Source organism: Apaloderma vittatum, unplaced genomic scaffold, assembly GCF_000703405.1.
Source record: "Apaloderma vittatum isolate BGI_N311 unplaced genomic scaffold, ASM70340v1 scaffold10061, whole genome shotgun sequence".
In the NCBI taxonomy this organism is placed as follows: domain Eukaryota; kingdom Metazoa; phylum Chordata; class Aves; order Trogoniformes; family Trogonidae; genus Apaloderma; species Apaloderma vittatum.
The window spans coordinates 53,311-66,992 of record NW_009699616.1 but is presented as its reverse complement, the minus strand read 5'-3'; the positions used below and the strand labels follow the sequence as shown (position 1 = coordinate 66,992).

Sequence of the window (13,682 nt, the reverse complement as noted above, 5' to 3'; positions counted from 1 at the left end):
GTAATTAATATAACTGTGTATTCTAGAAAAAAAGAATATTTAAAAGTATTTATCAGCTCTCAGGGAAGCATATTGGTTCTTATTGCTTTTGCAAGCTGCTATGGCTGGTCTGTCAAAATGGGTGAACTTCCATACATTTCAAAGTACTGTTCTGCAATATGTTTTAATCGGCTATTGCAGACATTTTCATTTGGAATCTCAAATGAAAGAGAGACTTAATTTAGATGATAAATTGTTTAGGCTGGGACTGCATCTGTTTTCTGTGCTTATGAAACTTAAAGCCTACCGAGACATTACCTGATCTACCGCCATTATTTCCAGGTCCAGTTGAAATACACCTGTTGTGTGTGTACCTGTGTAACCCGGAGGTTATCTGTAGTAAGTCCTTAATGCAGACAGTTTGCATACTTGGATAATAAAAAAGAAATTATTCTCCCTCTCTTGTTCCAGGATCTTGGCTGGCTCTGGCCTTTGCAGTCCCCTATCTCCTCATTAACCCCATTGCCTCTTTTTTGGGTGTTTCCAAAACTATCTTCACCCATTTGTAGCTGTGACCCTTGAACAGGAACTGGACAAATAGCTGTCTTTGGAGGGAGAGAGAGAGTGAGTTATTTCATGGTGCAGGATTTCCAAGGACTTAAGTAAAAACACTGAAATGCTATAAAACCAGAAGTTTTCAGGACATGATACAAACTATAAACAACATCCTCTAAAGAAAAAAAAAGCTTTAATAAGCTATTATTTGTTCATAAGTAGAAATAAAACAGCTTCAGAAGCAGCTTTGTTTTTCTGCTATAGGGAATGACTTTTTAAGGCTATTTGTAATTTTATCTTATGAGTGGTGGAATTTCTTAACAAATCTGTGAAGCTGGTAAGCTTTCATCTTCAAGTTTTCCCTGGTTTTGTTTTTGCTCTCCTTCCAGATAATCACATGTTCTGTAATATAAGTAAGCGTGATTCATCTTTGTGTTTCTTTTTAAATATATTTGGCTTTGTAATAGCAAAAAGTCGGCTTTTTGTCGTCAGTAATGGAAATTTTCAGGGTTCATATCGTTACGGCTTAAGGAGTACACAGCGTTATTATAAAGGGTCGTCTTCTTTGCTAATTCTCTCTTTGTTTTGTTTGCTGGTATTTCACTGCAAACCCTTGCAGTTTTCATCAAGTGCTGAGGCATATAACAAAATTTTGCCAACGCTTATACTCTATATTTCTCTTTTTAAAACAGTCAAAGATTTGTTTAACTGGAACCAGTTGCCATTTCTTTTATCCCATCAATCCATTACACATTTATAAATTCAGGTTGAAAATAAAAATTAGCTCCAGATATGCTTCCATTATATTAGAGAAATAGATTTTCTAACCCCTGCCCCGTATTATCTCAGATATTGTTATTGCTTTCCTTTAAATAGATCATTCTTCTTTGTGTTTTTAAAAGCATTGTTCATATTTGTATTTTGGAAACACCTGCCTTGCAATAGTGCTGTGAGTGCCTGTGCTTTTATTTCATCCAGGCAAAAGAGTGAAGGTAAGAGGAAAAGGGGAAGTGGAAGGAACGTTGAAAATTAAGCCAAGGCGTTACCCAAGGTCCTAAAGTGTAACGTAGAGAATCATGCATGCTCCTTGTTGCAGTGGTTTTGGGAGGAATACAGGATTTTGTATGCTATATTGGATTGTGACACTGCACCCACCATATGAGCCATTTTTAGCAATATTATTATTATTTTTTCAAGTTCACATGTGCCAGAAATTACACCCTGCAATGATTAAAGTTATGCCCAGCAAACAAAATATTAATTTTCAGTGGTGCTGGTGTCTGGAGAAGATCAATAATGCCATCAAAAATATACCTCTTTGGAAATGAGACAAACAAAGAGAAAAACTCTTTATGAGAACATGGGGGCTTACGCTTTCTGAGACGAGCTATTTTTGGCTGTTGTTGGGGTAGTGGTTAGTTACCATCTACTCACCACTTTTCAGTGGAGCGCACACAGTAGTGCTGTTTGATTTACCACTTCCCTGTGTTGCTAGCTGTTTGGTATCCCTCTGTCATGATTACATGTTTAGGAATCTGGAATACCATAGAGCAGTGAAAGGTGGCTGGTGAAGCTGAAGAGAAAGGCAACATCAGTGACTGCCAGGTCTCTCTCCAGACGATTACAGTGGGGTTTCAAAGCACTCACACCTCATGCCCCGTTCAGTTTGGGTGGTCTGTGTTGAGCTGAGCAAGACATTCCAGTCTACACATTATCAGACATTTTTTGCAATTAATGTAAAAATAAAAAACAAGATGTGTTAGGAAGTTTGCATTCACATGCGTAGCCCTAATTTTTGTCAGCATTTGTTCTTGTTTAGAATTGAACCTGAAGATTAGTTTGGGGTTTCGTTTTTTGGGGTTTTTTTTAATTGTATATGTCTTGTCCAAAATATATAGCAAGTTTGTGGCATCAGTCTCATACTAAAATAAGTGTGAAGTTGCCATGGCAGCACGTGTGACACCCAGAGTGCTTGACGAGAGCCCCAAGGCTGTTAGTGGGAAGTGCATCCACCACACTCTTTTTAACCACTGCCCCAGGTGTCTGTTTCTTTTGGGCAGTGTCTGGAAAGGAAGCTGAGTGAGATAGACCTTCCCACCTACTCTAGCTCTTTGCTTTATATGTCAGCATATATTTCTACATGATAAATATACACTTTAGAGATGCCTTTTCTATACACTGACTCTAAAGAGAGTCTCCATGTCTACATTAGATCAGAGAGTCAAGGAATACAGAGAATTTAATTTTTTTTATGCAAGATGAGAGTTTGTTTTTCAGCAGATGGCAGTTCCTTTTGAGAAAGCAGCAGCATATTTTTATGCTGCAGATTTTCTTCAGGATTCAGGAAAACAGTGCTCTGGCAAGTATCCTTCGTCCAACCCATCCTTCTCTCTGAAGTCAAGACTTACTTCTGTGAAAAGCTACACTGTTTTTTAACTTGTGAGCTGGAAGCTTTCTAGAAAGGGATTGAGCATCTTTAATTCCCTAAGCAAACGTCCCAGTTTACCCCAGTTTGCCAGTAGAGTAAGGGACAGCAATGGCATCTTCCTTGGAGGCTCCTCTCCAGTACTGGCTGTACTCAGAGATACATTCAGCTTCCCATCTGTAATCCCGTGATATTTCTCTATTCCACAGTCCTGTCATCAAGGTCACGTTTAAGTCTGAGAAGTGTCATGTGAAAGCTCAGCACACCACACCATTTGTGATTCCTATGCTCATTAATTTGCAGCTAGACAGGTAGCGTTGTGTGTTTCATATAATTAGCACTGTGAAGGTTATCAAGAACAGTATTAATGGAAGTTAAATACCCTTTTTCATGGCAAAAATGAGTTATTAAGAAGTTAATCAAGAAATTGATCAAACAATAGAATAGAATTTGTAATTGAATCTCAATAAAGTTCTGATTTCAAGTCCTGGTCTAGTGAGGTTTATTTAGATACAGAAAAGTAAACTATATTTGAAGTCTCATGTTTTGGGTGCTGACTGGCCCTGGGCATAAGAGAGGCCTCCAAAAGCTAAGCCTAAACTATACTGAACATAAAATGTACCTCCAGTGCTAGCACCATGTTTTCTCTCATCAGCTTGAATTTGAACTGCTTGCCTGAACTGTAGTCCGAGTCACACGGCTGTCACTGGTTTTCTGTCTCCAGTTACTCAGTTCACATTAGCCGAACTGAGTGAGGACTGTGCTTTTTTTACAGCGTCTGCATAACCTTATGTTGGTGCTAAACCAGAAATAGCTGAGACCCAGGAACACTGTCTCCCACCTGCATTTCCTGAGGCCAATGCCTCATTCTGGTTGCTCAGGCATATGCTGTTAGTCGCTAAGCTTTGTCTGTAGCACTTAGAGCTGTTGCTTAATTTCCTCTAACAATTTTCCTGGCTTGGTTATGCTGAATATAGGAACTAGATGCAAAGAATTGCTGCTACCACTATCTTTCTGTAGTGATAGGAGGCATTCATGCCTGCATTAGTTTCTGCAGTTAATTAATCTAAGTCTTTCTAATGCTTACTATGGTAAGGATAGCAAAGCAATAAACAGGAGAGATAAAGGATGAAATGGTTTAATCTCATTAATTAACAAAATACAAAGTATCTAGTTGGATGAGACCCACAGAGCCAAGAAAATATATCTCAGCTATAAATGAAGGTGTAGTTCAGTTAGTGTGAGGTTTTTGTTGGTTCCACCCCCGGTTTTAATAGCAACTTCACATCATAATTAGGAGGATGAAATTTCTGCCAGCCAAGTACATAGTTTGGACAGATTAAAGGGAAGAGGTATGAGAAATGATAATTGCTTTGTGCTCGTCAGACTTCTATTGAAAATCTGACAGGATAATTACAAAATACCTGCTTTGCAGAATGTCTAGGCAAATTTTTGAAGAGCTATTTAAAGTTGTTCATTTACAGTCTGTCTGAAAAGTTTTTCCCCCTTTTTTGAAGCAGTTCATTACCATTTAGATGTATGATACATGTTCAAATATAGACCTTATTCTCATGTGCATGCCTGGCTGTATTCCACTGCCCACCCCCAAAGAAAATTGCCCATAATTTTTTGCATTACCCCACATACTTCACCCACACACTCACCCTTAACTTTCAGCAGAACATTATTTCACCTGATGGAAACAGTAACCTTGTTGCTTTCAACAGTCTGAATCATAGACATAGATCAATTAATTGAGAGAGAAATAAACCAGTGGATTACACAAAAGAAAATCTGTTTTGACTGACAGTAAAAAGTTGTTCTACTTTCAGCACATTTTCGTGTCTCATCACATGGCTTTTCTTCACCTGCTTTTGAAACTTGAAAACGACACTTACTAAGCTGCCAATTTTCAAAGAATATTCTAGATGTAGGTGTCAAAACTTTACTGATTTTGCTGAGAACTGAAAGACCGTGACTTTCTACTGAAGTTCACCATTTGAGGTCGTTTGGATTACAGGGCCACAGATACCTACAGGTAGACAACAGAGTTTCTCTAGGCACCTGGTAGGCAGGGCTAGAACCAGTGCAAGATTTCTAGGGAAGGATGAAGAGACCTTGGTGATTAGGGACTTGTAACAGATGAAGCAGAGCCTACTAATACCAGTTGTTTCAAGGTCCTGCAATTCAGTGTGAGTCATCCAGTGCCATTATTGTGTACAGCTGAGCAAGGATGACCACTCTCCTAGCTACAAGAGCTGGATTTCCCTGTGTGAAGGTACTGTGAGCAATATTCCGTGATCCCCTGCCTCCTTGGATCGTGCAGCACGCAAAACAGCTGACCAACACATACAGTCGGTTTAGTGATTTCCAGGACTGTCAGCAATTGCACGTCAACTAAGTAGCCCATGTAGCCCTATGGTAAATCACTGCCTATTTTCTGCTCACCTCATGGGAAGAAGTAATTGCAATTTGCAATTGCTTTTCAAAATTCTTGTGTTCAGTCTCAAATGCCTTCAAACATGACCAGTGAGCAGCCTGCAGACTGGCCAGCTGGTTCTGGCAACCAGGGCAGACTTTGAGTAACCACCCTTCTAGGGGATGCCAAGACTGTTGTGAGACCACACGTACATTTTTTCCTGTGACAGGGACACGTGAATTTTGGTTGTGTCAGGAAACAGGACGTGGACCCTGGAAAGGATGACCATAGAGGAACTGCCTTGCTGTAGGTTGCTGTAGTCAACTGACTGGTGTATTTACATAATTTCTCAAAGTGATGCTTTGGGCCCATAGCTATAAGATGACTTATTGAAATATTTAAGGCTTTCAGTTTTTATTTTTATAGAAAGAAAGAAGAATAAATTAAGTGTTGTGCATATAATTAATTCTATATCATGTTCCCTGGTACATTGAATTACATGTTTCATAAGAAATGCACAGTTCAGATTGAGCAACAGAACATTTTTATTTATAGACTTCTAATTTCTCTACTGTTTTTTTTTTCCTTTGAACAGTTTATGAAGAACCAGAAGACCCCAGTAACAGATCATTTTTTTCAGAAATTATCTCTTCAGTGTCAGATGTCAAATTCAGTCACAGCGGTAGATACATGCTAACAAGAGATTACCTCACTGTCAAGGTTTGGGATCTGAACATGGAAACAAAGCCTGTAGAAACATACCAGGTAGGTATCTCCTATGTCTTGAAATGCAACCATATAGAAGCATCTCACTTTCAAAAACAGAGTGTTTTCTTAAACTTCTCGTTGCTTAGTTTGAGAAGCAGCTAGCTAAGAATGCTGCTAATCATAGAATCATAGAATGTCTTAGGTTGGAAGGGACCTCAGAGATCATCTAATGCAGCCTCCCTGCCATGGGCAAGGATGCCCTTAACTAGATCACGTTTCTCAAGGCCTCATCCAACCTGGCCTTGAACATCTCCAGGGAGGGGGCATCCACAACCTCTCTGGGCAAGAGTCTTGCCACCCTCATATTGAAGCATTTCTTCCTAAGACCCAATCTAAACCTATTCTCCTTCAATTTAAATCCATTGCTCCTTGTCCTAAAAATCAAGGTGGCTAAAATCCTCACAGTGGCATCCTTGTAGTTGGAAAAGGGCAATTTCAGCATTAGTAAGCATGTGTAAGGCCTGGGGAGTCGGAGTAACACTCACTGGGGGTTGGATGATTCTAATGAGGGAAATAATCTCTTCACTTTGGCACTATTTTCAAATGATATATTTCCCTATTAACATTTAAAAGAAACTGAGGAAAGGATATTGTGTGTTGCTTAGCATTCTGCTCCCACTGGGACTGCTTAGAGTTTATACCTCTGTCATTTCAGAACTTTTTTTAAAAATTCATCTAAGCATTTCTCCCTTGTGCCTAGTTCTTGGAACGATCATTGTTTTAAACCCTGACATCACCACACTGACACAGCAGTTAGCGAATGCCAGGCAGACACATCTGGTTGCCTGAATTCATTGCGATATTATCCAGACAAAATGCCAGTGGCTCCAGCCAGCGCTGAGTTTGTACTCTGACATCTGTTCTATTTGGCAGTGGAGGGCTGAGCTTACATTTTTTGAGTCTGCCTTGAAGAAGAAAAATATGTCTGTGACACAGAAACTGCTTGTTACAAAAATGTAATGAGAGCAAACTGTTAAGCTACCTACAGAAGAGTATGCAAAGTAGGAAAAATGTCATTAATCTGGCTCATACCACTTCCTTAGAGACAGTCCTGCGACAGTGCTGGCCCAATCCCTTGTTTTCTCTATCTGTATAACGGCAGGTGGAGTACAGTAGTTCATGGTAAGGATAATTAAAATTGGTTTTTAAATACCATGTAATGGGAGTTTTCGTAGTGCGTCCTGTCAAAACAACCAAAATATTACATCGATAATGTTACATTGATAATATTTATTAGCTAATCCTCAGTAGATGAAGCAGGCCCCAATGTTTCCCAGTGCACCCATTACATTTTGGTGAATATTTTTCAGTGTGTTTCCTGTTAGTATTGGAAAGTCTCAGCCTGTACAGCTTTAAAACTCCAGAATTGGTTTTGCTCTGAAAATGGCAGTACTTGTAATTCTAAATGTGTGAGAAATGTTGATATGCTGTGAAAATAGAGTGGGAGGGTAAGGACGAGACTGTGTTTTATATAACAGAATCATATCTCAGATTTGGGGAACTTAGGTAATATTTTATACTTGTGCTAACTAAGTAGGCATCCTTGTCTCTGGAGACGAATAGCTGGTCAAGCCAGGATTGCCTTTCATTTTCAAATAGTTACGTAGTGCCATATAAAGAGTATGCAGATGCATTGGTGAGTGTTGCAATGGACTAAAGAAGACTCTGGAACTCACAGGCTTTAGGAAGCCAATAGTACAGAACTTCACAGAATTCATACAGTCGATCTACTCTGGGCAACCTTTCATGTTTTTCAACTGCAGAGATTAGGGAATCTTCTTTTTAAGAAAAAATGCTTTAAAACACTTTTAAGTAATTTGTCTTAGAGGTCTCTCCCACATACATAAATCTCATATAGACACTTGGAAATCTCGCAAAAAGTTTTTTATAGTGGATCACCTGAAGGCAACAAGTAAACCTAACATTTTCAGTTATGTATCCACATAATTTTGATGACATGTATATCATTAAAAGATTAAAATATATTCATTAGAAGAATGAATTTCTCAGTTCATCCGCTGCATGGTAGTGCCCAGATATTGTCTAGCTGTGAGACTTATGAAGAGGATGACAGCAGATTTCCCCACAGGGTTATAAGAAAGAGCAAAGTCTGTAACTGTACTGCTTCTTATCGGGTTACAATTTTAGTATCATGATAAAAATCAAATTCTTCATGCGAGCCCTTTTTCTTATCAGTGCTGTGGCTAAAAAATGCTCCATAGAGCAGCTGTCACAGCCTTGCTGAAACACATTATCTGCTGACAATGATTCAGCATTCACAGTGAAATGGCCAGTGCTTGGATATTGTGAGGCAGCCCTGCCTAACTGGATACTCTTCTGATGCTGCCAGGTGAATTAAGCTGGCAGAACCGTACCAGCAGCAACCAAAGGTGAACACATTCATTGCTGATAATAGCTTGATCCACTTTTGGCAGAGTCTGTTGCAGGGGATTTGGACTGCTGTGTCACTTACCAGTGCAGTTCTTGATTGTGACTGTTCAGTCCTCATGGGAGAGCTCCCTATGTAGTCATGTTGTTATGCTGAGCATGGAATTACTAGATAATTCCATGAAGATCTGACCTAAAACAGTGCAGTGAAGAAAACAAGAATGCCTTTTGTAGTTAGTTGGGAATGAATTTGGGTTGCCTTCAAGTACTATTCATACATATGGCATGTAACAGACAAGGCAAATCTAATTTTACCCTCTGTTGGTAGTGGCAGATGAACATGCAAACAAGGTGAAAATGAACTGTTTCTTCCAATTAGTTTTTCAAAGTCATTCTGAGGGTCTGAATGTGGTCAAATCAAAGGGTCTGTAGAAAGAGCAAGCTGGTTGTCCAACGCAGTAGATCAAGTCTGCAGCCAGTCAGCCAAGACAAAGGAGCTGAGACCTTGAAGAGATCAGGAAGAAATCTGAGAAATGAACTGCAAATTGGTTTTTGACAGAGCTGATAGAAAGGCACAGATCCAAGCTGGGGAGTTGGACACACTTCGCAAAGGGTGTGTGCATGACTGTGGTCATGACAGATGGCTGCTGGAAACGGTAACGCGAGGGAGACCTAGAAATGACAGTCAATGAGGCAAATGCAATCTCTTTCCTTCTCCTCCATCAGTACTGGAAGCGTTCTGACCTATTACTCACCGTGAGGGTAAATGCATTTAATCATGAAATGTTTTATCTGCATCTACCATTTGCCTGTTATTTGTTGTATAAGACTTTATCTATTGATATACATTTCAGTGTTCACACGATTAATGAAAATTGATCCATAACTACAATTTATAATCATCAATAACTTTGTTATAAATATTCTAAGGATACTGTACAATTTGACTATTGAAAATGGATTAGCTTAAAGAAAATACAAGTGAAAGGTCACTGTGCCTCGTCTTGATAGAGTTATATTGCTGAGCATCCATGAGCCGGAGCAGTCTCCCTGGACTTGCAAGAACCAGCACTTCTGTATGCCAGAACTAAATTAAGCCCTTCAGTTATTGGCTTGGTATGTGTGCTCCAAGACGCCATCTACAGTTTCTACAACAGCTGGAAGAAAACATCAGGAGTGAAAGTGCTTTAGTAAATTCATCTAGGCAGGGATTTTCTAGCTCATTATTTCCATGCAGAATGAAACCAATCATCCAGAAGGAAAACTAATCAAATTCAGCAAAGGACTGAAATGGTTTGCATGAGATTTGTCTCTATGATAACCCTTGTTCGGCAGAGATGTGTGGCCCAGAGGAGAGGTCTTCTGCCAGTTAGTCCCACTTTCCAAGTATGTAAGTGAGAATATACAATGTTTGTGTTTAAGTAAGTCTCAGCCAAATAAATATTCTTGGACTAAATTTGTGTGGTAATTTGCAGCCTGTGCAATGACAACCTCGAACTGTATTTGGCTTCTGAAATACCTTACCAAATATATGTGATACCATGTATACAGGTTCTTTTAATAGAGCCAGATTCCTTCTGCCACAAGTGAGAGTCCACTTATCTTGGAATATGACATTTTTGTTACTATTTAAATTGGTTTTCTTGCACATTAATTAGCATTTCTAGGGTATCAGCTGGTGAAATGTCTTTGGGAATTAGGCTAGCACTGAGAAAATCACCCAAGCTGGAAACAAATATGTTGAAGAGAGGGGGTCTGCAGCCTGCTGAGGGAGGTATGCTTCATGCCTTCCTGCAACAATAATTCTGTACCGCCTGGTTAATTGGGCTGTGGAAAAGTACAGATAGCTTCTTCAGAGTTTAAACACAGTATCTTCTGCAAAGCTACCAATCTGTGCAGCATATTTTGAAACTGAACGTGGGAGATAAAGCAGAGAGTGGGGGGCTGGTTATGGACTTTCATATTTCGTTTTATTTCAAGAATAACAACAGTTATTTTTTTAAAACAGGTCCATGATTACCTTAGAAGCAAGTTGTGTTCCCTCTATGAAAATGACTGCATCTTTGACAAGTTTGAATGTGCGTGGAATGGGTCAGACAGGTAATCTGTCCTTATGTCTGTCGCTGTCCTCATTTAGCAAAAGAGCTCCCATATGATGAGGAACAGTCAGAAAGTACCGTGTTACCACATGGTTGTTTTGCACATCAGTTTACTTCTTCACATACCAGTGTTCATGTTGGTAAAAGGTGTTTGGATATTGGTACAGTTGTGTCTCTGACCTCCTTTGACATGATGTGTACCGTGTTAAATCTTGATACATGCCCTAGAGGGGAAAAAGCTTTAAATAATGTCTGTTTTCACCAAAGTCATAAGTAGGCTGCAAAATTTTAAAATGATGCCAACTCATACAGCCCCACCAACACACTATGAAAGCTTATTTGATCCTGTATTTACACATGAGCTGCCTCAGAAATTCAGTTTATTTACTGGAAACGGGGAACAAGGGAAGGCAGTCATGGGCACCCACTGTTTCTCTGCAAACTGGTGCCAAATGACAGTTTCTTCTGATCCTGATTCCATCAGCATGGTCCCTTTCCTGATGCATTGAAGGAGGGGTCCTTGTTTTTTATCTTGGATGTAATATCTTGTTGAATATTTGAATGAGAAATATTGGCACAGCAGGGCAAAGAGTGTGAGCGAGGATGCAGTGTGCTAATGCATCATGTTAGCAAATGGTGGCAGGGCTTTGGGGAGAAGGAATATTGTACAGGAAGAACTGAGCAGCCGAGAGGACTGGAATAATAAAGTGGGTGAAATCCGAGAGTATACTGCGAAGTGAGGATTTTAGTTGAAAGAAAACACAAACGTTCATCTTATCAGTTGGAAAAAACCACAGAGGGATATTCATATGCTGGTGACTGAGGAAGGGATTAGTAGTCTACAAAATGCATGTGAAGGAGAGCACAGGAGCCAATTTTGAACGGCACACAGCAACTCCTGGCTCAGCAGAGCTAGGAGCCAATAGGCAAAAGTTTGGCACACACTGAGAGCTTGGAACTGTGCCTTCAGCTCACTTAGCTTCTCTTTTGGGAAGAGAAAAACAGTCTGTCTCACTGTATTTGAAGCAGGACTGCCGCCCCTGGACTGGGCGAGGACTGTGAAAAAGAGTTGTGGGGCAGCTGTGAAAAATGCAAATAAGATTCTTGAATGAGCAAGACTGGGATATCCAGCAGAGAAAGGAGAAGCAGTGACATTATGTTAGAGTCTTGCTCAAAGACCTTTGGACTGCAGCTACACATTTCTTGTCTCTCATCTCCAAGGTGGATGAAGTAATCAGGCAAATGGACAGCTTCTCTAAAGAGAGGAGAGGGCAGGACTTTGGTTTAGATCAGCTTAGCGAAAGAGAAGCCAAGATTATCCTTGCTTCTAGTAAGTATTTCAAGGAGATAAACAAAGGGAGGAAGAGGATCAACGAAGCTAAATGTGAGTGAGAATGACACAACAGCAAACAGGTATTGAGTGACAACAGGTAATTATAGCCTGGGAATTAGAGGTGGTTCTTACCTGTCCAGAATGACAGTGTGGAGCAGTCTTTGCAGCCTGGGCGGTGGAGATGTAAGAAGCCCAGTTTTGGTGATGGTTTTCAGGAAATGTGTGAAAGCAATTATATGAGACATGGGTTAAAATTACAAGCTTCTGAACTTGGAAGTGCAGAACAAGGTCTCTTTCAGTCCTGTGTTCCACAAGTAAAGATAAAGTGTAGTGCTGTACATGGTGCAAGGGGCATCTTCTCTTTGGACTGCTTTTTTGCTTCCCAGATTGCTGTGATGGCAACTTGGGCACCAGCTGTTGTAGAAATGACTTTGATATGGTTAGAAAATGGGGATAAAACTCAGAAGTTTTAAAGAAAGATCAAAGTTTGTGATGTTTTTTCTGAACCTCTCAAATCCATGCATGAATGGATGTTTTAGCAGAGGATTATCTCAGTAGACTGGTTACTGCTTGAGTCTGGTCCTATTAGAAATACCAGAATTAAAGCATTTCTTGGAAAATGCTGATCCCTGCCTAAATTTGGCACGGAAGAACAACAAGTATTGTATTGTTTTGCTACAAACTCCAAGGTTTTTTAAAATTATTACTGTAAGTTAAATTATGTTTGGGCACCGGTAATTCTTAAAGAACAGTTCATTTGAATAGTAAGGTGACTTAGTTTGATCCTTTTGGTATTTTTTTTTTTTTAAAAGGACTACTGCTGAAGGTAAGCAATGCCAACTAAAAATTGACACTCTCAAGAACTGCTGCAGGACAGTATTTATATTTTCAGTACATATACATAAGAGAAGTAACTGCAATTCTCAGCATTTTCTCATTTGCAGACTTAAAAGCTACGACAACTTTAAGTGGCAGGATTATTCAGGTAAAAATGAAAGCGTATTTATTGTTTAGCTGAAAATATTAATTTTTGTCATTACTAAGGAGTTAATCTAAGCTATGATAGAACCTGATGGCGAGGCTGTTTACAAAAAAAATCAATGTACGTGAGCTCTGATTAGAACGTGATTGATGCTCAGTTACTCCAATGAACAGGAACTAATATAATCAGACAGAGCCGATCTCATTTGCTGAAGGGCACATTAATCACAATGTACTTTGGCAACAACAGTGGTCAGGGGAGGGAGTCAAGCAGGGGTCTTACACTAATTCAACCAGATGAGCACATATTATCTGTAGCTGAGTACATTACAGTAAAATCATGCCATCTTTATTGTATATACATCATTACATGACTATGTGAATATGTGAGCCTTATTTATATGGCAATTTAATTTAGTTCTTCCATCCCCTTCTGAAGTCCAGTCTTTTAATAATGAACCACAGGACACTGTTTTCTTCCCACTGTCAACCAAATCGATTTTATTATTTCAGTCTTACATCAAAAATTAGCACTTCTGCAGCTGTTGGTGAGCTTAAGAAGGCAGTAAAAGAAAAAAATAATGTCATAATTCTACATGTTAGTAAGTGGATACCTTAATTACTATTCTTTTAAGATAAAAAATGAATGGGTGTATGGGAACCCTTCCAGGGAGACTTCAGAATACCACCGGGATAAGTGATATGCTGTAAGCAGATGAGTGAAGTCACATACAA

The 13,682-nt window shown here is 39.4% G+C and overlaps 1 protein-coding gene across 1 annotated transcript in view; it reads left to right on the top strand.

The window, feature by feature from the left end:
• Positions 1-13,682, top strand: part of PPP2R2C (protein phosphatase 2, regulatory subunit B, gamma) — a 58,586-nt gene that overhangs the window by 39,264 nt on the left and 5,640 nt on the right. The window contains exons 7-8 of the mRNA XM_009878461.1: positions 5,974-6,143; positions 10,543-10,634. Coding sequence (XP_009876763.1) covers positions 5,974-6,143; positions 10,543-10,634 — 262 coding nt within the window. The remainder of the gene's footprint in view (positions 1-5,973; positions 6,144-10,542; positions 10,635-13,682) is intronic.